General features: G+C 35.5%; 1 protein-coding gene across 1 annotated transcript in view; it reads right to left on the bottom strand.

The window, feature by feature from the left end:
* Positions 1 to 704: 704 nt before the first annotated feature.
* PIAS1 (protein inhibitor of activated STAT 1) overlaps positions 705 to 27,109 on the bottom strand; it is a 129,281-nt gene continuing 102,876 nt past the window's right edge. Inside the window, exons 8-14 of the mRNA XM_045541716.1 lie at positions 21,795 to 21,868; positions 13,119 to 13,279; positions 11,241 to 11,371; positions 10,339 to 10,519; positions 6,349 to 6,491; positions 4,709 to 4,746; positions 705 to 1,167 (exon numbers count right to left, since the gene is read on the bottom strand). Coding sequence (XP_045397672.1) covers positions 874 to 1,167; positions 4,709 to 4,746; positions 6,349 to 6,491; positions 10,339 to 10,519; positions 11,241 to 11,371; positions 13,119 to 13,279; positions 21,795 to 21,868 — 1,022 coding nt within the window. The 3' untranslated portion in view covers positions 705 to 873. The remainder of the gene's footprint in view (positions 1,168 to 4,708; positions 4,747 to 6,348; positions 6,492 to 10,338; positions 10,520 to 11,240; positions 11,372 to 13,118; positions 13,280 to 21,794; positions 21,869 to 27,109) is intronic.

Genomic DNA, 27,109 nt, shown 5'->3' with positions numbered 1-27,109 from the left:
TTATTCACAGGTCTGCTAAGCCTACTTCTTACCCAGACAGCTTTATTCCAATATCTCTAAAACATATTCTCAGGGGGTATATAGCAAATAAGAGAGAATATGTGATGGAGAACATGCAATTGGGATAGTTGATAAAGATGCTCACACGTGAGTTCAAGACCTTCAAAGCACTTTGAGAAAAGCAAGCAACTGATTATATTAACTGAACGCACACTTGGGAGGAAAGGGAACAGTAATGACAGAAAAATACACACAGACACACACACTGAACACACACCCCCACGAGCCATGTCCTGAATACATAGGGAATGCAGTGGGACAGATGAGCTTTATAACTTAAGGCTGGATAAAATATGCACACACACACAAACAGAATCCAAGTCTGTCATTTTTAGAAAATGGAAATCAAACTATACCCCCCAACCCCCTCCCCACAACAAAGAAAAACCCACAATTTAAAACTTCATACATGCAATTCCTTTTCTGTTATTGCAAATAAAATAATGCCATTGAAGTAAAATAAAACCAAAACCATAAGACAAATGATGAAAAATCTTCAGAATCCAGAAAAAATGAACTGAAGGTGGTTTGTGGGTGCTTGTTTTTTCTTTTTTCTTTTCTTTCCTTTTTTTTTTTTTTTAAACAAGTGTTTTATCAGACAGGCAGTCTTAGATTTATATACAAAAGTAAAACTGAAAATATAGTTTTGTTCTCTGTACATTTCTTTTAATTTTTTTCCCTAAAAAAAGGAAAAAAAAAACACGCTTGTGTACTTTTCTCAACAGAATAAGGTAAAACAGAGCACAAAGTTCTCTTCTTTCTGCCAAGTTCATTTAATCTGGGATGGGGATGGGAGCGGCAGGGGCCGGGGAATCAATCCAACGAGATAATGTCTGGGATGATGCCAAAGATGGACGCCGTGTCCGTGCCGCTCCTGTTTGTGACGGTGTGGCTGTGGCTCTCCCTTAAGCTGTTGGAGGATACGAGGCTGCTGTTACTGCCACTGCTGCTTCCGTTGGTGGTTGGCAGAGAAGTACTGCCGCCTGCACTTAACTGATCGAGAAACATCTGCGAGGAGGTATATGGAAAAAACCGAGACGAGTGTAGGAGGTCTTGATCATCTGAAACTGCTGCTGCTGCAGCGGCAAGCAAGGAGGTGTTGTAATGCTAGGGAGGGGAAACAAAGACAAAAGCATGTTAATTGTACTTATAAATTAATACATTTTCTTCTCAGCACAACAATGTCCTAAATTTAATATATCCTGAGTTATACGATATTTCTGAAACATTTAGTAAGACATTTTGCAAAATCAAATGGCCTTATGTAACGGCTGGAGCCCTGATCTTGAGAGACATTTTTATATCTGAAACTGGGGGAAAATACAAACTAAAATTTGTATTGTTCTTTGTTTTAATTAGCATTGCAAGCAATTCTTGAAATTCTATTTCCCAATAAGCATGTGCTTAGAAGCAGCACGAAAGGACAGTCACCTACCTCCTCTTAAGAAGATATTTAGCCAAGAAATCTACCAGTCAATCTGACTCACTGCCCTCTGTTCCTTTAGAAAACAGTACTGGAAACCAACAATTAGACACCGTTCTTCCGGTATACGCAGGCACTGCTGAAGCTAGGGATTTTTATTTAAATTCTTAAAGCCATAACAATAATGGGTATGATCACTCTAAATTTTCCAAGTGAATTTACTCTTTCTCTTGGCTATGTATCATACTTTTAAATACAGTCATGCGTCGCTTAACGATGGGGATACATTCTGACAAATGCTAGGCAATTTCACTGTTGTGCAAACATCAGAGTGCACCTACACAAACCTAGGCTATATGGCATAGCCTAATGCTCCTAAGCTATGAACCTGTACAGCATGTTACTGTACTGAATACTATAGGCATTCGTAATACAATGCTAGGTATTTGTGTATATAAAAATACCTAAACATAGAAAAGGTACAGTAAAAATACAGTATAAAAGATAAAAAATGGTACACCAGTATTGGGTACTTACCATAAATGAAGCTTGCAGGACTGGAAGTTGCTCTGGGTGAGTGAGTGGTGAGTGTATGTGAAGGCCTAGAACATTACTGTACATTACTGTGGACTTTATAAACACTTAGGCTACACTAAATTTATTTTAAAAATTTCAATTTCTTTCTTTAATAAGCTAACCTTAGCTTACTGTAACTACTTTATAAACTTTTAAATTTTTTAACTTTTTGACTTTTAATAACAACTTAAAACAGACACCATACAGCTATACAAAAATATTCTCTTTCTTTATATCCTTATTCTATAAGCTTTTTTCTATTTTTATTTTTTACTTAATTTCTTTGTTAAAAACTAAGAAACACACACATTAGCCTAGGCCTATACAGGGTCAGGATCTTCAATATCACTGTCTTCCACCTTCACATCCTGTCCCACTAGAAGGTCTTCAGGGGCAGTAACACACATGGAGTTGTCATCTTCTACGATTACAATGCCTTCTCCTGGATCCCTCCTAAAGGACCTGCCTGAGGCTCTTCTTGAGGAAGTGTCACTCTTTTCAGAAATATGTCCATGGTGGTTTGCTTGGTTTCTTTTTTTCATCACAGATTTGCTTATAAGCAGACAGTGCGCCACAAACATTCCTCTGTATTAATGAAAACCTTTCAATGCTGGGGTCCATGTTTTCAAAGTTTTTGAGGAGCTTGCTGAGGTCTGCAAAAGCTTCTGCTAAACGCTTCACTGTGAATTTTCTTGGGGATTCTTCTTTTTCTTCACCTGCAGTTTCCTTTTCTCTTCCCTCTTCTTCAGCTATGCATTCTGTTCCAGTTCCAACAACTCCTCATTAGTCAATTCCTCAGGAACCACTTCTAGGAGCTCCTCAATGTTGTCCTCATCTACACCCAGGTTAAAGTCGTCTGCCATCTCAACTACAGCCTTGTTGACTTTTGCAATCTCCTCATTCTTGGCAAATCCTTTGAAGCCATGGACAAACCTCCTGAGTGTCTTCCTCCAGATGCCATTCACACACTCCTTGGTGACATCAGCCCAGCCCAGGCAAGGTTCTTGGTGCAATCATAGTTGCTGTAATCCTTCCTGAATTGCCCCAGTGTCTCCTCAGTGTCTTCCTCAGTTCCAGCAATCACCTGGGCAAAGGTCCTTCTCAGGTCGTAGGCCGTAAAAGGTGCTGTAACTGCTTGATTCATTGGTGGGATCAAAGAGGTGGTATTTGGAGGGAGGAACACCACTTTGACACTGGGATGAAGATCACCAATAACAGGAGGATATGCGGGAGCATTATCAACAATAAGCAAAATCTTGAATGGCATGTTGTTCTCCAAACAGCACTTCTCCATTTCACAGCACAGCAATTCAGGAGGGCACCTTGGAAGAGGAGCTGGGTCATCCTTAACTTCTTATTGCTCCTGTAGCACACTGGCACTGTGTGCTCATTGATATGCTTGAAGGCCTTGTGGTTCTCACTGTGCCAGATCACAAAAGGTTTCAATTTGTAGCCTGCAACAATGCCCCAAGCAAGACTGTTATTCAGGCCTTAAAAGCCATGAAACCTGGCAATGACTTGGCCTCCTCATGGATGGAAGTCCTTTCAGACATCCCTTTCCAGATAGGGAGGTTTCATCCACACTGAAGATTTGCTCTGGCAGGTAATTTTCCTCTACAATTAGCTTATCTAGAGTTTCCAAAAATTCTTCAGCTGCCTTCACATCAGCACTCACAGACTCACCACTCACTTTCATATTATGTAATGAATAATGATTCTTGAATTGTTTAAACCACCCAGAGCTAGCAGTAAATTTAACATCATAGTCGGGTCCAGCCTTTTCTTTCAACATCACAAACAAACTTTTTGCTGTGGCCATGATCATCACGGTGCTGAGAGGGATCTGTTTCTGTGTCTGGTTTTCCATCCAGATCATTAGAAGTTTCTCCGTATCTGATAAAGGCCTGTCTCGAACGTTTGTTAACCTTGTTGCTTCAGTGAAGCAGACCCTTAACAGCTTCCACTACTTTGTTCTTGTTCTCTAAGACGGCAGCTATTGTGGAATGGGACACGCCAGACTGGTGAGCCATAACCATCCCTGATTTTCCACCTTCATAGTCCTTCCTCACATTTAATTTCGTTTCTAGGTCATTCACTCGACATGGCCCCTTACTGGCAACATTAGATGTGGCTTTTGTAAGCTTAGGGGCCATGATGAACAAAACAGGAGATTAAATCAAACACGAGAGAAAACGATGTGATCAAGAGATGTGGCAAACACAAGATGTGTGAGGCCGTGCGGCCACAACACACCAAACTGTTTTACGGTAAACTCTTCTGTTTTTTTTAGAATAAGTAGCAGGAGTACACTCTAAAATAATGATAAAAAGTATGGTATAGTAAATACATAAACCAGTAACATAGTCGTTTAATATCATGTGTTATGTACTGTACGATTGTATGTGCTATACTTTTATATGGCTGGCAGTGCAGTAGGTTTCTTTATACCAGTATCACCACAAACACGTGAGTAATGCCCTGCACTGTGACCGACACCAGTAGGCAATAGGAATTTTTCAGCTCCATCATAATCTTACGGGACCACCGCTGTACATGCGGTCTGTTGTTGAACAAAACGTCATTATGCGGCGCATGACTGTATGTTTATTGTACAATTAAAATAACAGTATTTTTTAAAAAATAACATACCTGATTGTCTCCTGATAAGAAAGGAAAGAAATCTAATCCTGTGGGAGAAAAAATTATTTTAGTTTTGAAAAAAAAACCAAACAAAAAACCCCCTCCAAATGCCCCAATACATCAAAAACAAATGTAAGTCTTAAATGCTACATCATTTAGAATTTTATTTAAACATGAAGAGTTGAGCTAAATGTTTTATGTCTCTCCCATCTCTAGATGATTAAGGGTGAAGATCAAGCTTCAGCCATGATTTGTCCTCCCTGTAACTTCACCTACGGGACTTGGGCCATGCTGCCCTGTTAGATCTAACATGCATCCCTTAAACTGGCACAGCACCTTTTACAATGCTCGTCCAGATTCCTTTTTAGTAACCTTTCAATCTACTCCAAGCTCCTCCTCACAAGCATCTCATGAGGTAATTATTTTGGCCTCATTTTGCAGACAAAAAAGTTTGAAGTTGAAAGAGATTAAGCAAATTGTAGTACAGATTTGCTTTATCTTTCTCAAATTTGCTCACTTTTCCCACCTGTACCAGATTCTAACTGAGAGATGCTGCACTGGCACGAGGGGTTAGAGACCTGCGTGCCTGTTACATACAGAAGGACCAGGCCTGACCCCTGGCTGCCCAGGATTCACCACAAGCAGACCTCTTCCAGCTCACATTCTCATCTCCCCCACCATCATGTAACGCGAAGAAGAGCAAGGAAACCAACACAAATGAAATGCCTCATTGTGATATCTAAATATCTAAACTTGGGGAAAAGCACAACAAGCAGATGTAGATAAAAATACGGCAATAATACAAATACACTAAGGATCTACCCACTATCTACACTAGAACAGATTATAGTTTGGGGACTCACAAAGTGCATAGCACTGTGGTTCTTGATAGTGATAGTATGTTTCATGTGTAGACAAAAGGTATGGCAAGTTATACAACTGTTAAGACTAGCTGTAACTTCTAAGGAGTGGGCTTGGGGGACAGGTGGAAGGAAACTTTCATTTTATGTTCTTGTACTGAATTTCCTACACATAAGGCTTTTTGGAATAAAAGAGAAAAATTTTGTTAGGTTACATGACTAATATACAAATTATTAAAATACAAAATATATGAGAATTCTTTTTGATAATATAAATGATTATTATGAATCACATATTACACAAATCAGTATACTAATTTCAAACTGCTTTTGAAAAGAAGGATCAGGTTTACTAGAATAAAAATTAAAAACTTTCAAATGTCTCGATTCAGCGTTATCTAAAAGATAATGCAACACAGTTACGCACAATCCCTGCTGCATTACAACTAAAATTAGGGAAAAAATATAATGCTCATAAATATCAAAACTTAAAGCCACATACTGGACGTCATCTAAAAACAATTTACAGAGTACTCTGAAGCTCACAAAACCTAAAGATCATTGTATTAGTTTTACCACTGGGAGTAAAACACTGGCTATTAGTAAAGGCACAATCAAGGAAGCAGGCCAGTATTTATGGCCGCAGTATATTATTTCTCTCAGTTCCCTGGGTCACAGGCTCTGCACTCCCAATCTTACAAGTCTTCCTTAGACTCACCCAGAAGAGGACGATATAGATCAAAGGCATTCATAATGCTATACGACAACACAAAAGAACTGGTGACTCACCTTGTAAGTCATAAGGCATGGGTGTCATGTGGAAAGGATGCCTATAGTCTTGGATGAGGGAGGTGTTAATGTAGCTTGTGTCTACAGCAGGAAGGCTTGGGGTGCGGGATACTGGAGATGCTTGATGTGGAAGACTTAAAATGCTGTAAGAAGGAAAGGTTTGCTTAATTTTCATGAGTCAGTTAAACTTTTATGTTTAAAAAGAAGGGGGGTTGCATCTCACAATAAACCCTAGCTTTTGTGATGGAGATAAAAACAAAAGACAAGAAAAGCAATTTATAATTTAGACCATCTACAATTACAAAATAATTTGTATGCTTAATAGCATTTTTGCAGAGGTTAGAGGGAGAAATAGATGGATGCAACATTCAGAAACCACACACTGTCTTTAGAATATTACCACCTATACTTTCAGAATGCAGAGGAAACGCACAGCTGAGTCACCTTACTAAGATATGAGTGAAAGATACTTACACTGACTGATGCGTTCACTAGCAAGAAGTATAGGTATGTCCTAATAAATAAAACACATACAGCCAAAACTGGGAGAATGCAGCAATTTGAGCAGTTGAGAGTTACCAGCTGGCCCCTTAGACTCCTAAACTTTATGAGAACAAAAACTGGGTAGTGTTTCTCTTGGTATACCCAATGCCCAGTGCAGTTATCAGCACACCATTTGCATTAAAGCCCTGCTAAATCCAACAAAAGCAACAAGACAAGAAGAAATGTTTCATAACGAATAGGTGATGGAGTTTTTAAGGGGAGAATAATATAACTGGAAAAAGAAATAAGAAAAAAAGAGAGAATCTAGGAAAACAGAGAGAAAAGTAGCCCCCAATTTTTTTAACCAGAAATTAAGGAAAAAGTGAAAAGGAGGAAGAAAAAAAGAAAAGGAAGAATTTAACTGATTTTAAAAAAGAAAAAGAAAGAATTCTGATAGCCCTGGAAGGAAGCATAAGGGTTATGTTACCCCATACAAGAGGTAAAAGGTATATAAGTTACAGAAAATAGAAAGGAGGAAGTAATGAAGAGGCTGTCTTTTGCTTTTAATCCTTCATGTGAAGTGCTCTGGATGTGGGGATGCAATTTCAATGGTATAGAATATTTCAAAAGATCCCAAGGTTGGAATTCCAGGAATAGAGTTCTAGTTATGACCATCTACCACATTTTTATGAATGGGATATGAAGCATAAAACACATTCTCATCTGTCTCATAAAAACGTTTCATCTAATGGAAACTTCATTAAACCTCTTACATCTATAAAAAGTACCATTTTCCATTAGCTGTGTCCTCTGACAATGTTTAAGGGATTACAAGAGAGAACAAAGCAGCTGAAAGGCTAGTCTTTCAAATCATCTCAATATACCAACAGTATAGAAAATTTCTGGATGAATACTAAACACTGGCTGAAGACAACAAAGCGTTTTACATTTAGTGATGTTTGCCTCTTTCTGATTCCTGCTGGCTGCTTTTCTTTCAATTTTGTGATAATGTTTTGAAGTACATTCCCACCTTTATACTGCACAATAACAAACACGACATGCTAGGGTTAGGTTTCTAGTTACTGACTAGTCATTATCATAAAATGGCTACTAGTGCTAACTATGGCATTATTCTCCTTCTAAAGATGTTGTAAACTTTCAGGTTTCTTGTTTTTAATCTGAAAATACAGAGAGAAAGGTCTGGCATTTGCAAGTTACTGGGGTATCTGGGTTCAGTTAGTCACTGGGAAGCTCAGGAAGTAGTTAATGCATCTAATGTAATATTCCAAACATAATAAACAGAGCTATTTTTGGAGAAACAGCAAAACAAATATCCAAAGAAGAAATATTAGATTTCTAAACACGCAAAAGTTTTAAGGAAAAAATACACAGTAAAACAATTGCATAGTTTACATAAATACATATGAGTACTATTAATATTCTAAAGAGCAGAACATATATAATGATGTATTTAACTCAAAAGTATTTATACATCCAAAGGTTTATGAAATACCTGTTTTTTTGTTTTTTCTTTTGAGACAGAATCTCACTCTGTTGCCCAGGCCAGAGTGCCGTGGCGTCAGCCTAGCTCACAGCAACCTCAAACTCCTGGGCTCAAGCGATCCACCCTGCCTCAGCCTCCTGAATAGCTGGGACTACAGGCAGGCGCCACCATGCCTGGCTAATTTTTTCTATATATATTTTTAGCTGTCCATATAATTTCTCTCTATTTTTAGTAGAGATGGGGTCTCGCTCTTGCTCAGGCTGGTCTCAAACTCCTGAGCTCAAACGATCCATCTGCCTCGGCCTCCCAGAGGGAGGGCTAGGATTACAGGCATGAGCCACCGCGCCTGGCCTGAAATATCTGTTAATGTTGCAATTATGGCATTACAAAAATCATATGATGTCTGGCACAGTGGCTCACAGCTGTAATCCCAGCACTTTCAGAGGCTGAGGTAGGAGGATCACTTGAGGCCAGGAGTTTGAGAAGAGCCTGGGCAACATAGTGAGACTTCCATCTCTATAAAAAAAAATTTTTAAAAATCATATGACAATATGTATTTGCTCATACTATGGCTTGATATTTATAAAATATCTTAGAATCAAAATTCTACAGGTATGTGTTCTAATTATACTAGCTTCAGGTAATCTGACTTTTTCTCCTACTCAGAGTTGTAACATAAATTGGTATAATAACAAGGTGAGGCTTGCTGGGTAACAGCCATCAAGGTAGGCTTTCATCAGAGGTAACTAACGTTCATAGAATAGAATTAGTATTTAAATATTAATTTTGTTTAGAATAATGATAGTGCTTTTAATGTCTTTGTTTCTGTCTGTCTATATGTTGAGATAAGCTGCTCCTGAATGAAAATATCAACCTGTGTAATGTTTGATTGAAACCTTTTAATCTTACCATACAACATCAAACCTGAAAATGATTTGACTCCATGCACAGAATGCCTGCTCTTGGTCTGGTGTCAACTTTCCCTCTTGACCTTGCAATCTATAACAATTCCATCTATGGACCGTCCTTCTTTCTTACAGTCTTTCTTCAGGCACCACTGCTGTTGGAAGATTTTTTGAATAGCTCCTATTGAGTTATCATAGGCGTGATCCTGATATACACCTAAAAAGGGCTACATCTATTTCTAGATTTACTATTAGTGGGCTAAAATTGTGCTTCAGCAAAATATGAAATCTTTTCACTGAGAATCCCTGATGTGTCTATGGGAATAAAAGTCTGTTGAGAGTACAGCTAGAGTGTACTTCTTGTTTTACCACCCCGTAGAAAGTGTTAAGCTCTTTAAGGTGAGGACTATACTCACTCATTTTATTGTCATCCATGTTTAGCACAGGGTGTTTTACACAAAGTAGATAACGGTGTTTTATGAGATGAACTGAAGCATAACCAAGGTACATTATTACTGATATAAGACTAATGGAAAATACGGGAGGAAGTCTACAAAATAGAAAATACTGTGTACTACAACTGAAGTCATCTATGCCCTCCTTCACTGACAGCCTCACACACATTTGGAAGCAGGTTTAAATCACCTGGTCTCCCTCTGCTTTCTACTTGAAACAGTCAACCTGGGGTTACCGTTATAGCATACATTTTCCAGTTTGAATAAGCAGTACCAGGATCACCTCAGAACTTATTATAAATACAAATTTTCTCAGTCCCTAACTCAGACATGGGGGATTAATGTGTGCATTTTAATAAGCTCTCAGGTGATTCTGATGTACATATCCTACAGTTTGAGAACCACTGTACTAGAATTATCTTTTGATACGATGACTATCATATCCAAGTGACCTTTTTGATGCATTACCCTAATCCCTCAAGAATATCACAGCCTGGGAAAAATTCAGCCTATCCTTTGATTGCTAGGTTAAGTTTCACAATCAAGCACGATCATTTTATTAATATTTGGCAGGTCTTTAATCCCTATTTACCAAATTAACTTTCACAATGATTTTTTTTTTTTTAAAGTTCTCAGCACTTACCCTTTATTATTTAGTGGTGATGTAGGAGATAGGGAAGGACAAGTCCTCTTGGCAGATGGCTCTTCCTCCTCTTCATCAGATGAACTATCTATGGTTAGGTCAATCACCTCTACTTTCTTGTTTTTATTTGAGGACTGGTGGTGAGAAGCCACCTGATGTTCCAATGTGGAGCTCAAGCATCCTGTGTGGGAATAATGAAAATTCAATGCAAAGAAGACCTATGACATCTCTCTTCTTTACTCAGTGTCCTTATTAATTTATCAGTTACAATGTAGATACAATATTGCTGGGGCTAGAGAGTGGAAAACCAACAGTGGCTCTTTTCCACTACGTTTAAAACTATAATTTATTATCGACTGTTAAAGGATTCTTTAAAAAAATAATTCTGAATTAGAGCAAATCAAAATGTATGTCTTATGTCTACTTCAGAATAAAAGCAATTTGAGAGCAGAGACTGTATATTATAAATGTTCATCTGTACGGTACCTGACATACTTAAGAAATATTATGGTAACATTTAAAAAAACCTCATAGTCTCCTTCCAGCAAAAACATATTAAAAACCAGGAAAAAAATGTAAACGAAAAAGGAAAATTCACTACTCTGTACCAAATCTGTTAAAAATTTGAAAAGGATATGGTTTCAAAATCATGACTTTACAAACGACTTATTAAATTACATTACTTTGAAATCTTATATCAGAAAATTTTAAAAGCTGGGGAAAAAGTGAATTTAAAAGGAGTTCTATTACTTCGGAACATTTAATCAATAATTTAATAAGAATTATTAAGTTATCCATAAACTGCTTAGTGTTTTTTAAAAATACATGCATTTTAATAGTGAAAACCAAGGCTTATAGCAGCAGGGGAAACTGCCCCACCCTTATGAAAAACTACCACTCACCATCAACTCCATTGTAAGAGGCAGAAACTTCCTGTACTTCCTTTTTCGATCTCATCGGTGCCCAAGAGCCATCCTCCTTAAACTGTATTTCGTCACAGTCTGTACAGTACTTTAGAATTTCCATAAACAAGCTATAAAAAACAATTGGAATATCACATTTTAGAGGAAAATAAATTAAAAATATTACTATTCAAAAAACATTCAGAGCTTCTATGTTTTATAGAAGTATAAATGAGAAAAAAGAAAGTAGAAGTAAATTATATTTGTTCTCAAAATCTAGTGCTAAGTAGGAAAATAGTTACCTAAATTATGGTACATTTATGTAAGAAAATATATAATCACAAAAAATTACATTGTCAAATATTTTTAATAACATGGGAAAATGTTCACAAAAAGTGAGAAAAGGCCAACAAAAGAAAACTGCATTTCAAAAATAAAATTGTGTGTGTGAATAGGATATAAATAGCAGTTATCTCTGGGTGGTGACTTCGTGGGTATTTATTTTTCTTCCTTATACTTTTTTGCATAATCCAAATTGCCTACAATAAATATGTCTTATTTGATAAACTGAAGCAATACATATAACAATATGTAACCAAAGGTTAAGGCTCTTTGATAAAATATTATACAGATATTTAAAAGTATTTACAAAGAATGCATAAAATTATACATTGGTCAAATACAAAAGATGTTCAAATCTTTAGGTTATAATATTAAATGAAACCAAATGATAAAAATTATTAACAATGCATAACAATTATGTAAAAACAAAAACCAGAAAATTATACACCAACAAAAGCTTTTTATTTTCCAATGTTCTGTAAAAGGCTGTGTTCATGGGTTTCATAACAAGAAATAAGAGAACCCTTTGTAAAGCTATGTAACATGAAGAGCTGTAGCTACGTAGCATGAAGAGCTATTCAATTTAGATTTATTAGTGATCATTGTCATTTCTAAAAAATTAAACATAAAACATTTAAGTTCTAAGTTTATTCTTTTCCCATGCCTGGTCTGACATCTTTCAAGCTCTAAGTTATACCTGTATTGCTAAATATATTCCATTTCTTATATTACCACCTTCAGACTCCTATGTTTTTTCAAATACTATTTTGCTGGAAAGTACAGGAAATATTAAGTAGATATGCTCCTTCTTACAGTTTATTTTTTTCCAGTGGCAAAAAGAAAAAAAAACAGAGGATACAGAATAGGGGAAAATTTAGAGGAACATTCCAAGATGTCTGGTAGGATAGATAAAAAATAGGAGTGTGAAGAAAAATAACTGCTTATTATGATGCTGCTGGTGAAAACAAAAAGAAGAAGAAGAAGAAAAAGACAAGTATTTTAGAAGAAACAGAAAAGCACAGGAAGCTGCTATTCGTGAATTGATCAGTTTTAGGAGCCCTCACAGTGGGAGAGGCAGTATGATGAACCATGACTGAAGCTTGATCTAATCTCCAGAAACAGGCTAACTTCTACTAAAAAGCCCAATTTTTCATGAGCTTGAGTTAATCAGAATTTCACAGTTCTTTCATTCCTTCTCTAATATGGTCTGCACATCTAGGGATAGATGGACTCATGTTCGGAAAAGGTATAAGCATACCTTGCTTAGAACCATTTAAATGACAAATGTCAGGAGGCACTGACAGTAAAGCATGCATTTTCAAAATAAGTGGATATCAAGTTAAAAAGGAAAAATATTTGTAACATTAATTTGAAATTAATTACTTTGAAATACTGATTTGTAGAATCATAAAAATCCTACAAATATGCAACTCAGAAACCACTACCTATAGAATTTTTATCCCAAACCCGATAGGTAACAAACCCAGATAAGACATGTCATTTCAAGGTACAAAGGAAATCTTTAAAGTGACATACCCATCAATAATAAGGTGTTCATATGGAGCCTTCTTATCACAGACAGGACAAACCCAGGTTGGCTTTTTCTCATTCATCTGAATATAAAGAGTTGCATCAAAACACTGCAGATGAGAACACGTAAGGGCCCGGCATGGAATTGTCAGCCGCATTTTGCCAAGCTTTAAAAGGGGAAAAAAGTAAATATTAGACAACTGCTGCTCAAAATTTAAGCTTTGGTAAAAATTTTCTGAAACATAATGTGTATGTGTTCTGATCTAAAGCATACTGTGTCTACTCAATGCAGAAGAACATTAAACACATTTTCTGTGAAACATCTACAGGTTAAAAAAATTATAGTATTTCTTTGGATAACAAACAAACAGATTATGGACAGTCAAGGTTATTTACTCCAGTCTACAACTCACAGATCAGCTTTTGGTTGGGAGGGTCATGATCCCCTTAAAATTATAAGCAAAATTTTGTAAGTGTGTGCATTTTTAGAGAGTGCTTTTATCAAAGCTTTTTTTTTTTTTTTTTTCCCCTAAAGAGACAAGGTCTCAATGTGTTCCCTGGGCCAGAGTGCAGTGGCTATTCACAGGTGCAATCATTCCACACTACAGCTTTGAACTCTTGGGATCAAGTGACCTTCTTGCCTCAGGCTCTTGAGTAGCTAGGACTATAAGCAGGTACCACCACACTGGCTTTCACCAAATTCTTAAAGCAGTCCCTGGCCCCCAAAAGGCTAAGACCTACTTAACTAGGGATGGGAAAGGAAAAAAGAATGCCTTATTAAATATGGCAGGATACAGAGATACAATGATATTTACTATTAGTCTTATCTATGAATGAGAGTGGTTCATAGGACAAAACCGAATCAACAGTGATCATTCCCCGTAATTGCCAAGTGGCAACTCTAAGCAGGAAGCCCGGTGCATGCACTCTGTATTTCTTCCCTCTCTGAGCACCGTCACAAGTAATTTAGTAAACAACCCTGGACCTCTAGCATCTCCAGCATGTTAGGAGACTTCTCTTCTTGCCTTGTAAATGTTGCTTGAGGTAACACAAATTGAGTCTATCCCATGAAAGAGGAAATCTGCTTCATCTGGTCCCTGATCTACTAGCTTTGGCCCAAGGCAGAGAAGCTGCCCAGAGATCTGCATAGGGAGCTGCCATATTACTGTCCCCTTCCCTGGAGGATAGCTCATACCACTGTAGGGGCCCCAGAGCCCACAATGGCCATAAAGTATAGCAGTTATCTACTTTCAATAACCCCATTATTTGCCAAGTACCAGGAAAAGAGTTTCCACATGTTTGTGGAACGTGGAGCTTGAGAAACGTCAAGGCTTGGAAAGGATATGACTTAAATGAGGAAAAGATTCTTGCTTAGAATTATTTCAGGGAAATGTGCAATTTCCTAGTCTACCAAGGAAATTAACTGTCATTTTGGGAACTAAATTATTGTTCTGGTAGCAATGATTTACCGTGCCTCTTAGTAACCTTTCTGGGCCTCTTTTTCTATCTCTAAAGTAACATTGTTTCCTTTTTACTTCAACCAGATGTAGTCATGATGAATTAAAAAAGAACCCTGAACATGCTATAAACTTATGAGAAGACAGCAATGCTGACAGTTCCCTTCTCTGTGCTCCTAACTCTACCCCTGATTACCATTATGTGCCACATGATGTTTTGGTCAACAATGAACTGCATATACGAAGGAGGTCCCATAAGAATTATAAAGGAGCTGAAAAATTCCTATCACCTAGTGACATTGGTAATTTCTGTGGCGATGCTGGTGGAAACAAACCTACTGTGCTGCTAGTATAAAAGTATAGCACATACAATTATACACAGTAACATAATAACTTGATAATGATAATAAACAATGTTACTGGTTTATATATTTACTATACTATACTTTTTATCGTTACTGTAGAGCTATGTTCCCCAACTCCCGGGGCCGCAGACTGGTACTGGTCCATGCCTGTTAGGAACTGGGATGTGAACGGCAGGCCAGTGAGTGAGGCTTCATTTGTATTTACAGCTGCTCCCCATCACTTGCATCACCATATAAGCTCCACCACCTGTCAGATCAGCAGCAGCATTAGATTCTCCTAGGAGCATGAACCCTATTGTAAACTGTGTACATAAGGGGTCTAGGTTGCACGCTCCTTATGAGAATCTAATGCCTGATGGATCTGAGGTGGAGCTGAGGAGGTGATGTTAGTGCTGGGGAGCGGCTGCAAATACAGATTATCATTAGCAGAGAGGTTTGACTGCACAATAAATGTAATGCACTTGAATCATCCCAAAACCATCCCTGCCCTCCCATTCCCGGTCCATGGAAAAATTATCTTCCATGAAACTTGTCCCTGGTGCCAAAAAGGTTGGGGACCGCTGCTTTAGAATGTACTCCTTCTACTTATTTTTTTCTTTTTCTTTTTTTCCCTGCCTCCCTCCCACCATTCTACTCCTTCTACTTATTAAAAAAAAAGTTAACTGTAACATAGCCTCAGGTAGGTCCTTCAGGAGGTATTCTAGAAGGTGGCATTATTATCATAGAAGATGACAGCTCAATGTGTGTTATTGCCCCTAAAGACTTCCCAGTGGGATAAGATGTGGAGGTGGCAGATAGTGATATTGATGACACTGACCCTGTGTAAGCCTAGGCTAATGTGCGTGTTTGTATCTTAGTTTTTAACAAAAAAGTTAAAAAGTAAAAAATAAAAATAAAAAATGTTAAGAACAGGAAAAACTTATAGAATAAGGATATAAAGAAAATCTTTTTGTACAGCTGTACAACGTGTGTTTAAAGCCAAGTGTTATTACAAAAGTCAGAAAGTTAAAAAACTTTAAAAGTTTAAAAGGAAAAAAGTTATAATAAGCTAAGGTTAATATATCACTGAAGAAAGAAATTTTCAAAAAATAAATTTAGTATAGATGAAGTGTATAGTGTTTATAAAGCCTATAGTAGTTTACAGTAACATCCTAGGCCTTCACATTCACTGCACTCACTCACCCATCACAACTTCCAGTCCTGCAAGCTCTGTTCATGGTAAGTACCCTATACAAGTGTACCATTTTTTTATCTTTTATATTGTATTTTTACTGTACCTTTTCTATGTTTAGATATATTTATATACACAAATACTTAGCATTGTACAACTGCCTACAGTATTCAATACAACATGCTGTATAGGTCTGTAGCCTAGGTGTGTAGTAGTAGGCTATACTATCTAGGTTTGTGCAAGCATACTCTAAGATATTTGTACGACAAAATCACGTAACAACACATTTCTCAGAATGCATCCCCATCATTAAGCAACACATGACTGTATACTATTTTTCTATGTGTTTATCTCTATGTGTTTATCCTACTAGAAAGAGAAGGGACTAATCTCCTTGTTCCCAATCCTTGGAAATGTACCTGCGATACAGAAGGCGGACAGTCCTATGTACTACGTACTAACAAAACTTCAGTTGTGCATGTTGAATGGTTCTAGGAGACACCATTCATAGACGGTGTACACACTGTATGTAGTACTTTATGATACGCAGCTCTAAGTATGAGTTCTGGAGGTAGACCGAATCCTGGCCGCACTGCTTATTTATACTTTGTAAATCCTGATATTATTTTATCACTCAGAGTCTCAGTTCTATAAAATGGGGATAAAAAGAGCATATGCTCTACAGGATAAGATTATGGGGATCAAATTAAGTTTATTGCACAGTGCCTGACACAGTAAGTTTTCAATAAATGGCACTATTATTAATTAATTAAAGTAGAGAAACATATTTACTTTAAGTTACTTTGTATGCTAGGAGAACCACCCAAACTTCAGGTTAAGTCATTTTTCTATTCTGTGTTCACGTAGTATTAAACAGCTTCAATACTCCCTTACTGCACTTCTATCTAATTTTTATGATTTGATTTACATAAGTACCTGATAAAAAGGCCAAAAGAATAAACTAGTTCTCGTAACAGAAAAACTACCATTAAATAAGATAGATTGCATTGGTCCAGAAACATTTTCCACATAACCATCTGGTTGGTGGTACCAAGTTAAATTTTTGTATCTTAAGTCAGACCTTAACTTACTGGTGAAGTACAAATTCCTGCTGAGTAGGCATTTTCCTATTGACTTAATACTAAGTAGAGAAATCATAGACTAAAAACTCTAGACAAATCCAGCAATAATATACAAGGTTCATGAACTACAGAACTATAAGGCTACTTCTGATGACTTATGAAGATAATGAATGAGATAAGAGATAAAGATGGTTTCAGAATCTAAGCCATAGGCTGTAGAACTTACGCTGAAAAGCAGTTATTCTCCAAAAGCTTTTATCTCACATACCTTTATCCCCATAATCCCCAGCTGTCAGTTCATATTTTTTAGGCAAGAGAGCAACTCTCAGGCCTTTATGATCAGCTACACTGACAAGCTGACCTACAGAATTTTTAAGGAACACAGACACATGAATGGTGCAGGAAGGACATTTATAAATGGGTACACGAAAACAAAAGTTCACTCTCAAGTGCATTGTTTATTAGCTGTCACACAAATGCCCTGCTTCAAAACATCATAAAATAACTGTTATGTGATCATTCTCATATTCCTGATTTTTTAAAAAAAATAACTAAATTCTAAATATTTATCTGACAGACACCATTTTTCTTTAACTTGCTATCAGAAAAGAAGCTAAGCTTTGAATATCTTCATCTCGTGATTACAAGTTCCCCCTTTCCTTTTATAGGACACGAATGATATTTGCATCATTTCCAAATAATCATTTTGAAACTTCAGGTTAAGTCATTTTTCTATTCTGTGTTCATGTAGTATTAAACAGCTTCAATACTCCCTTACTGCACTTCTATCTAATTTTTATGATTTGATTTACATAAGTACCTGATAAAAAGGCCAAAAGAATAAACTAGTTCTCGTAACAGAAAAACTACCATTAAGTAAGATAGATTGCATTGGTCCAGAAACATTTTCCACATGTGTTTTCTAATGTGTTTTCTAATGCCACTAATCTTATTATAATAAAATAGTGCTATATTAGTAACTGATGATGCTATAACAGAAAACACTATGGATGTAAGTTTAAGCCAACTTATATCAAAAGGGTTCTAAAAATGTCAATAAAATATATGCTTTTCCTTGCAAAAAAGGAAGAAGCAAGAATTAAGAATAATTTCACAAATTTTTCATAATAATAAATATTCTATAAATAAATTTCCAAAGAGTTTATTTTTTTTCTTCTATCAACTCCAAGTCATTTGTATTTGGGTTTAAAGGTCTGAGGAGTATTTCACTAAGTGGGCCCTCAAAGATTCTTCCAGCTATTTTTGAATAAATCAGAACCAAAAAATTCCTAAAGAGCAAAGTCATTTTTAATTATTTTTGTTGCCTTTAGCTAAATGGCATACAAAAAACAGAAACTCATTTATTTTGAGCTCTGTACATCACAACCAGGGCAATTCAAATGCACACTGAGACATCATATTTACATATTTCAAAGGGAACAAATCTCTTTTACTATTCTATAAATTTGATATATAGATGAGTTGTCATTACTAAATTTTATTTTTGAGTAAAAACATACCTAAAATACATGATCTTACTGTTCCAGAAACACTGTACAGGGATTATCCTTTTAGCCAAATAGACCCCTGGAAAATATTATAATTATGTATCTATAGTGTTTTTTTTTCTATAATTTGAATCGTGAAAGCAGATGTCAATTTAAAATGAACTGATAAAACTGTTAGACTAAAGAGGGAGGAGCAGGGGTGACATGGAAAGAAAAATTAAAACTTGGCCCACTAAATGAAGAGGTACAAAGAGAAAATGTGACTGACATTTTCTAATAATATAAAGACAAGCACCTGAAGTATAAAATTTAATAGTTTTACAAATAAATTTATATTGCAATGCTTATTTATATGACTAAATGATTCATATTAATGTAAGTTAAATGTTAAACATATACATTACATATATCTTAGCATAACTATAAATATTTTTAAAGTGAGATTACAGAAAAACAATACTTTTTCCAATGATTAAAATGGAAAATGAAGGTTTATTTTTTGAGACAGAGTCTTGCTCTGTTGCCCTGGCTAGAGTGCAGTGGTGTCATCATAGCTCACTGCAACCTCAAACTCCTGCACTTAAGCAATCCTCCTGCCTCAGCCTTCCGAGTTGCTGGGACTACAGGCGTGCACCACCATGCCAGGCTAAGTTTTCTATTTTTGGTAGAGATGGGGTCTCACTCTTGCTCAGGCTGGTCTCCAACTCCTGACCTCAAGCAATCCTCCCACCTCAGCCTCCCAGAGTGCTAGGATTATAGGGGTGAGCTATCGCACCCAAACAGGAAAGTGAGGCTTATGTACTTTAATACTAAATTTATTACATTCTCTGAATTGGTGTTTTATAATGAAAGAGGGTGACAAGGAACCATAGAGAAGGGAGTAGATAAATCAGAATTTGGGAGAAAGGCTTGGATAAGTATATATATTTTTATTTTCTTATTTTAAAAATCTTTTGTTGGGCCCGGCATGGTGGCTCACGCCTGTAATCCTAGCACTCTGGGAGGCTGAGGTGGGTGGACTGTTTGAGCTCAGGAGTTCAAGACCAGCCTGAGCAAGAGCGAGGCCTCGTCTCTACTAAAAATAGAAAGAAATAAGCTGGACAACTAAAAATATATAGAAAAAATTAGCCAGGCATGGTGGCACATGCCTGTAGTCCCAGCTACTCGGGAGGCTGAGGCAGGAGGATCCCCTGAGCCCAGGAGTTCGAAGTTGCCGTGAGCTAGGCTGATACCACGGCACTCTAGCCCGGGCAACAGAGTAAGACTCTGTCTCAAAAAACAAAACAACAACAAAAAAAACCTTTTGCCTTCATTCCACCTTCTATTTCCCTAGTCTGTGAATCATTTTCCTAAATGTTTAAAAAAAAAAAAAAAATCAAGCTGGGCATGATGGCTCATACCTATAACCCCAGCACTTTGGGAGGCTGAGGCAGGAGGATTGCTTGAGGCCAGGAGTTTGAGACAAGCCGGACAACATAGCCAAACCCTGTCTCTACAAAAAAATTTTTTTAAAAAGGTAAAAGAAACTAAAACAAACCAAAACAATCAGTTTCCTTTACAACATAGGCTGTTATAATATTTATCTGGTTACTTAATTAAAGAATTTTTAGCAAAAATATAAAAAGCCTGGAGTCAAAATACTTTCCCTAAGAAAAAGATTGGCTCTAAGAAGGAATGAAAAGTTACAGGAAGAATAGAAGGATATATACAAAAATGATAGGATTTGTTGGTTTTTATTAACGTCACTGTATTTTTTGTATAACTTACAAAAACTAATTAAAAAAACTAAACTAATATTTTCATATTGTGGTTGAAGTTTTATAAATTACAAAAGACTAAAATGTAGGACAAATAACATTTAATTTCTGTTTAAATTCTTTGTTTCTTTACGAATATAATAATTTCATTGTCATCTTTGATTAGTAGGATTTCAGTATCAAAGGCTTTCAGTATCAGGGCCACCAGAACAATCCAGGCAAATCAGGAAATAGATGAGTCCTGTCATTCTTTACACTTTCTCCTCAGTTTAAGTATGATTAATTTGATAAATTAGAGAACAAAAGGTAATCAAAATGTCAAGTAATTTCCTTTTAATTTTTCACATATTTTTGTATGAAAGCCATATTCAACTACCATCTCTACTAATGGAACTAACATTAAATTAGTCAAGAAATAAACCCCTGGGCCAGGTGCGGTGGCTCATGCCTATAATCCTAGCACTCTGGGAGGCTGAGGCAGGAGGATCACTTGAGCTCAGGAGTTCGAGATCAGCCTGAGCAAGAGCGAGACCCCGTCTCTACTAAAAATAGAAAAATTAGCTGGGCGTGGTGGTGGAACGTGCCTGTAGTCCCAGCAACTTGGGAGGCTGAGGCAGGAGGATCTCTTAAGCCCAGGAGTTTGAGGTTGCTATGAGCTAGGCTGACACCATGGCACTGTAGCCCGAAGGACAGAGCTAGACTCTGTCTCAAAAAAAACCAAAAAAAACAAAAAAGGAAAGAAAACAAACCCTAACAAACAGATTTTTTTAGATTTTTTCCGATATAGGTTTGATAATCTGGTTAAGTCTTGGGACTATATATTTATTTCATAAAATGATTGATTTTGACCTAATTTTCTGGCTCAAAAATATCTCTAGGTAATTTTTATATGTATAACAATTTCAATTATTTAGGCTGAATAGAATAGTTTTTAATTGGTGGATTCTTATAATGTAGTCACTGTTGGCAAAATGGTTAAATCTGATATGTGGGTAATCATGGTTAGATTTTTATTCAGAAAATACTATTATAAAAAGTAAAATTTTTATAAATATATTGAGACAACAAACATTTCCTTATTTTGATATTTTACACTTGAGCTTCGGAGAACCTCATTAATTTCAGCAAATATTTAGATAAGTCTTACTAAGAGTAGAGAATTTTTTAGACTTGTTTAGATCCCAAATCCAGTACCTAAATGTCTGTCCACTTCTCATACACTGTAACAAAGTTGGGCATATTTTAAAAGTAAACAGAATTTCTTAAATATTAGAAATACTTAATAAAAAGAGGAAATGTATGCTCAACTTTCTGGAAGGTTTAATTATGAGTTAACACTTACTGGACATAGCAGAGAAACCCGTAGACTGGTTGTAGCTATTTCACTGTCTGGATCCGCAGTCAATTTCTCTTTAACTGACATTCATTGAAGAGAAAACAAACAAATAGAACAAGTTTATTTAAGATATATTATTGATGCATTACTAAAAAGAAAACAAGAAACTTAAAATAGGAACCTTTAAAAAAAAGAACTCAAAAATAATCTGTTCAATTATTTCTCAATCAATTAAATACAAAGATAAAACAATTATATGGCTTATAATTTCTATGATAAGCAAAGGATGGAAAACGATTGTATATCTGTAGACTGACTACATTTCCTATAAATTTTCTATTTCTCACCCATGGAACAAAAACTTGCAGTAACATAAAGGAAATTTCTATAGAAGGTTGACATATTCAACTTATGGCAGACTCTTTTTCTTTTATAACTCTAAGATACTAAATAAAGATTTTTCTCTTTCTTTCTATCTATCTACCTATTAATTTATTTTTAGAGATCGAGTCTTGCTCTGTCACCCAGGCTAGAGTGCAGTGGTATGATTATGGCTCATTGCAGCCTCAAACTCCTGGGTTCGAGCAATCCTCCCACCTCAGCTTCCCAAGATAGAACTACAGGAATGTGCTACCACAGCTGGCTAAATAAAAAAATTTTTTTTGTGTGCAGACAGGGTCTGGCTATGTTACCTAGGCTGGTCCCGAACTCCTGGTCTCAAGTGATCCTCCCACTTTGGCCTCCCAAAGTGCTGGGATTACAGGAGAAAGCCACTGTGCTTGGCCAATTTTCTTTCTTTTAAACTATGACTAATATTATTTGGACTTTTCTATTTTAAAGAAAATTAGTAATTAATAAGTAATACTTATAAATTTTTTGAAAGCTCAGATAAACAAAATACTTATTGTAAAACATACTAATTCTAATTTCAAATTGTGAAAAGAGTCCAATTGCCTTTTTACCATATAATTATTTCAGTTTTACATGTATTTTTCCATAAACTAGTTGTGTTATCTTAGGCAAATCAATCCTCCTTTCTCAGCTTAATTTTACTTACAGTAAAATTAGAATCCACACTAGATAATCTCTAAGTCTTTTCAGTTCAAACTTCTTATGGTTCTTAAGACAGGAAGCACCAATAATTTTACTTTTCCATGGCTATTCTTTTACTCTCTTTCAGTTATTAGTCATTTCATATTAAGAAATGACCCTTTATACTTCTCATCTGGATACCAGAGGTATCTGTTATCTCTGAAAATCTCAATCAACAACAACAAATTATAAGTGAGACAGGAAATGCATAAATGTAATACTTCAATAATTTTAGAAATTGTTCCATAATAACTTTAAAGTCTATATTGTATAAGGGGGCTCTAAGTGGAGTGGTTTTGTTTAAACTATGACTAATATTACTTGGACTCTTCTATTTTAAAGAAAATTAATAACTGATAAAAGTAATATTTATAAATTTTTTGAAAGCTCATATAAACAAAATACTTATTATAAAACATATTAATTCTAATTTCAAATTATGAAAAGAAAAAAGTCCAATTGGCTTTTTACCATGTAATTATTTCAATCACAGAATTTCAGAGCTGTGGCACAAGTGTGACCAGACAGATAACAAAGAAAATGGAGAGAGGGAAAAATAATTAGATAAGGAAGAATTTCAGAGTAGATGTCAGTTGTGCTGATAATTATTCATGAGAACTAAGAATCCTGCCTTTATTTAAAAATGGTGACCATATTGTCTCGAATTTTTGAGATGGTCTAAATCCTGGATATCCTATCCAATTGTTCCCATAAATTAGTGGATGTCAACTAAGATACACATCAGAACTACCTATAGAGCTTTCTCAAACAGAATGGGAAGAGGGATACCAGTAAGTAGTTTTAAAATAGCTCCAGATGTGATTCTGACATCAGACGAAAAAGTCATTTCATGGCCTGGAAACTGAAAATTTTCAAAGTCTTAACGTATTTTATAAGCTAACTCTCATATATAAAAAGGCATAAAACCCCTGGTTTTTAGTTTAGAAAATATAGTTACCATAACACTGTGGTGTTAATCCTGGTTTGCCAGCTTGCAGATCATATATCATATCAGCCTTATATAAAACAAGCCTCAGTTTAATACCTAGAAATTGATACTGGAGAGGTAACATGAAGTAGTAAAGAGTACAGGACCTAGAGACACCTAGGTTAGAATTAAGCCTTAGTTAAGTCACTTAACCTCTCTAAGCCTCAGTTTCATCATAAGGTAAATGGGAACAATAATAGTACCTCACAGCATTGTTTTAAAGATTAAATGAGTTTAGTTAATACATGTAAAATGTTTTAAAATAACTTAACATTTGATAAACATTAGATATTGTTACTTAAAATAATATGTGCTTCTCTCAGAGGTGGAAGAACTTTCTAATTTATTGTTTTAGGAGACAAAGTCTCACTATGTTACCCAAGCTGGTGTTGAACTCCTAGGCACAAGGGACCCTCTTATCTCAGCCTCCCTAGTTGCTGGGATTATAGACGTGAGCCACTGCACCTAGCTTGGAATTATTTTAAAATGTTCATCAATTTCTTTTTTTTTCTTTAAAAAAAACTTTTGCCTTTTCGTTTGCCATCATAGACCCAATCTCAGTCAATTCTTTCTTGTAAAGATACTTTTAAAGATCCTATTAGGATCTTGATTGGATTGAATCTATAGATCAATTCGGAGAACTGACATGCAACAATGCTGAGTTTTCTGATCTGTTAGCATGGTATATCTGTCCATGGATTCAGGTCTTTTAATTTTTCTAAGCAATATTTTATAGTTTTTAGCATATAAATCTTATACATATTTTGTACAATGTATACCTATGTATTTCATATTTTGGATGTTATTATAAACTCTTATTTTTTGAATTTCAATTTCTAATTGTTTATTACTAATAGAAATACAACTCATTTTTGTATAGTGACCAGGCCTTCTCCAACCTTGCTAAATTCATGTAATATTTCTAGTAGCTTTTTGGGAGAGTCTTTGAGATTTTTTTCCTACACAGACAATAAAGTCATCTGCAAATAAAGACAATTATTTCTTCATTTATAATCTGCATGGGTTTCTTCCTTGCCTTGTTGTGCTGGCAACACTGAGAGCATATACCTTTGCTTTGTTCTCAATCTTAGGAGTGAAGCATTCAAGTTTTTCACCATGAACGATGGTATTACCTATAGGCTTTTTGTAAATGCTCTTTATTACACAGGCAGTTTCCTTCTGTTTCTACTTTGCTGAGAGTTTTGTCATGAACACATGTTGAATTTGGACAAATGTTTTTTCTGCATCTCTGGAGATGATCATATGATTTTTCTTTTTTAGTTTGTTGAGAAGGTGAATTATATTGACTGAGTTTTGAATCCTGAAATTAACCTAGTATTCCTCCTGAAATAAACTCTACTGGATCACTATGTATTGCCATTTCACATACTGGATTTAATAGTTGAAACAATTCTGAAAAAGAAAAACAAAGCTGTAGACCTCTACCTTGATTTTAAGATTTATTATCAAGTTATAGTGATTAAGACTTACTATCAAGTTATAGTGATTAAGACTATGATTATGCATAGGACAGACATATAGGTCAATGGAAAAGAATAAAGTCCAGAAAAATATTTATGCATCTACAGTCAATTGGATTTTGACAAAGGTACCAAGGTAATTAAATGAGGTGGGTTGAGGGAGCAGTCTTTCCAACAAACATTGGAACATCTGAATATCTATGTGGGGGTAAAAATGAACCTCTACTCTTACCCAGCACCATATACAAAAATCAACTCAAAATAAATCATAGACCTAAATCTAAGAGCTAAAACAATATAACTTCTAGAAGAAAAACAGAAGAAAATGTTTGTGACTTTGGTTTAGGCAAAGATTTCAAAGTATACAAAAAGCATGACCTATAAAAAAATGGGCAAAAGATCTGAACAGATGCTTCGTCAAAGAAGCTGTAAGAATGGCAAATAAGCACATGAAATGATGCTTAACAACATCAATTGTTAGGAAGATGCACAATGAGGTATCACTACACACTGACTACATGGCTAAAATTAAAACATAGCCTGACAAGATAACATGCTGGGGAGGATGTAGAGCCACCTGAAATCTCATATATTGTTAGTGGGAATGCAAAAAGGGTATATCCACTTCATAAGAAATTGCCAAACTGTTGCCCATATACTTACCAGATGACCCAACAATCCTATTTCTAGGTATTTACCCAAGAGCAATGAAAACATATGCCCACAAAACTGAGGTATCCATATGCAAAATATAAATGTTTATAGCAGCTTTATTCGTAATAGTGCAAAACTGGAAACAATCCAAATGTCCATCAACTGATAAATATATAAACAAATTATTGTACATAAATGGAATGCTACTTAGCAATAAAGAACTAACGACATGAATGAACCTTAAAAGCATTATACAAAGTGAGAGAAGCCAGTCACAAAAGGCTACATACTGTAGGACTGCATTCATCTGACATTCTGGAAAAGACAAAACTACAGAAATCACATCAATGGTAAGGGGATGGGATGGATTGTAAAGGGCCACAAGGGAACTTTCTGGGTTTAAGGATGTTCTATATTTTGATTGTGGCAGTGGTTCATGATTGCATATACCTGTCAAATGAATTTTTACTGCCTATAAATTATACTTGAATGAACTTTAGCAAAAGAAAGAAAGAAGAAACAGAGGAGGAGGGGGGAAAAGCACTATGTTAAATTTAATTACAAGAAAGTATGAAGGAAAAATAAAGTAAGTGAAATAAAGGTACTTCTTTGCGAGCAAGGGAGTAAAAAAAATAAAATAAGACATATATATCCTATTGTAATTAGTAAATATGTAGGAAGTCATCTGGGAGTTTAAATTTTTTTGCGACATAGTGGTCTACAGTGGTAACAGTATTTTATTACACAACCTATAATAAAGTTATAGCTAATCACATTAATTAAATTAAAAAAATAATCTTGTTTTTCCCAAGAAGTGAGTTTGGAAAATCAATCAATTAATTAATCTTTTAAAAATCCTTGTTGGCATTGAGCTATAAGAATTAGCAACTAGTCACATGAGATTGTACTTAAATTTAATAAAATTTAAAATTCAGTTCCTCAGTTGCACTAGCCACAGTTTAAGTGCTCAACAGGCACATGTTGCTGGTGGCTACCATATGTATACATTTCATCATAATCGATTGTTCTATTAGACAGTGCTGTTCCAATAGGGTTGTTACTGTTTTAAAATAATTTCTATCTTTATTAATATCAGATTATTTTAA

Source organism: Lemur catta, chromosome 1 (assembly GCF_020740605.2).
Source record: "Lemur catta isolate mLemCat1 chromosome 1, mLemCat1.pri, whole genome shotgun sequence".
Lineage (NCBI taxonomy): Eukaryota > Metazoa > Chordata > Mammalia > Primates > Lemuridae > Lemur > Lemur catta.
Note: the sequence above shows the minus strand (reverse complement) of the source record. Positions and strands in the feature narration are given on the sequence as shown.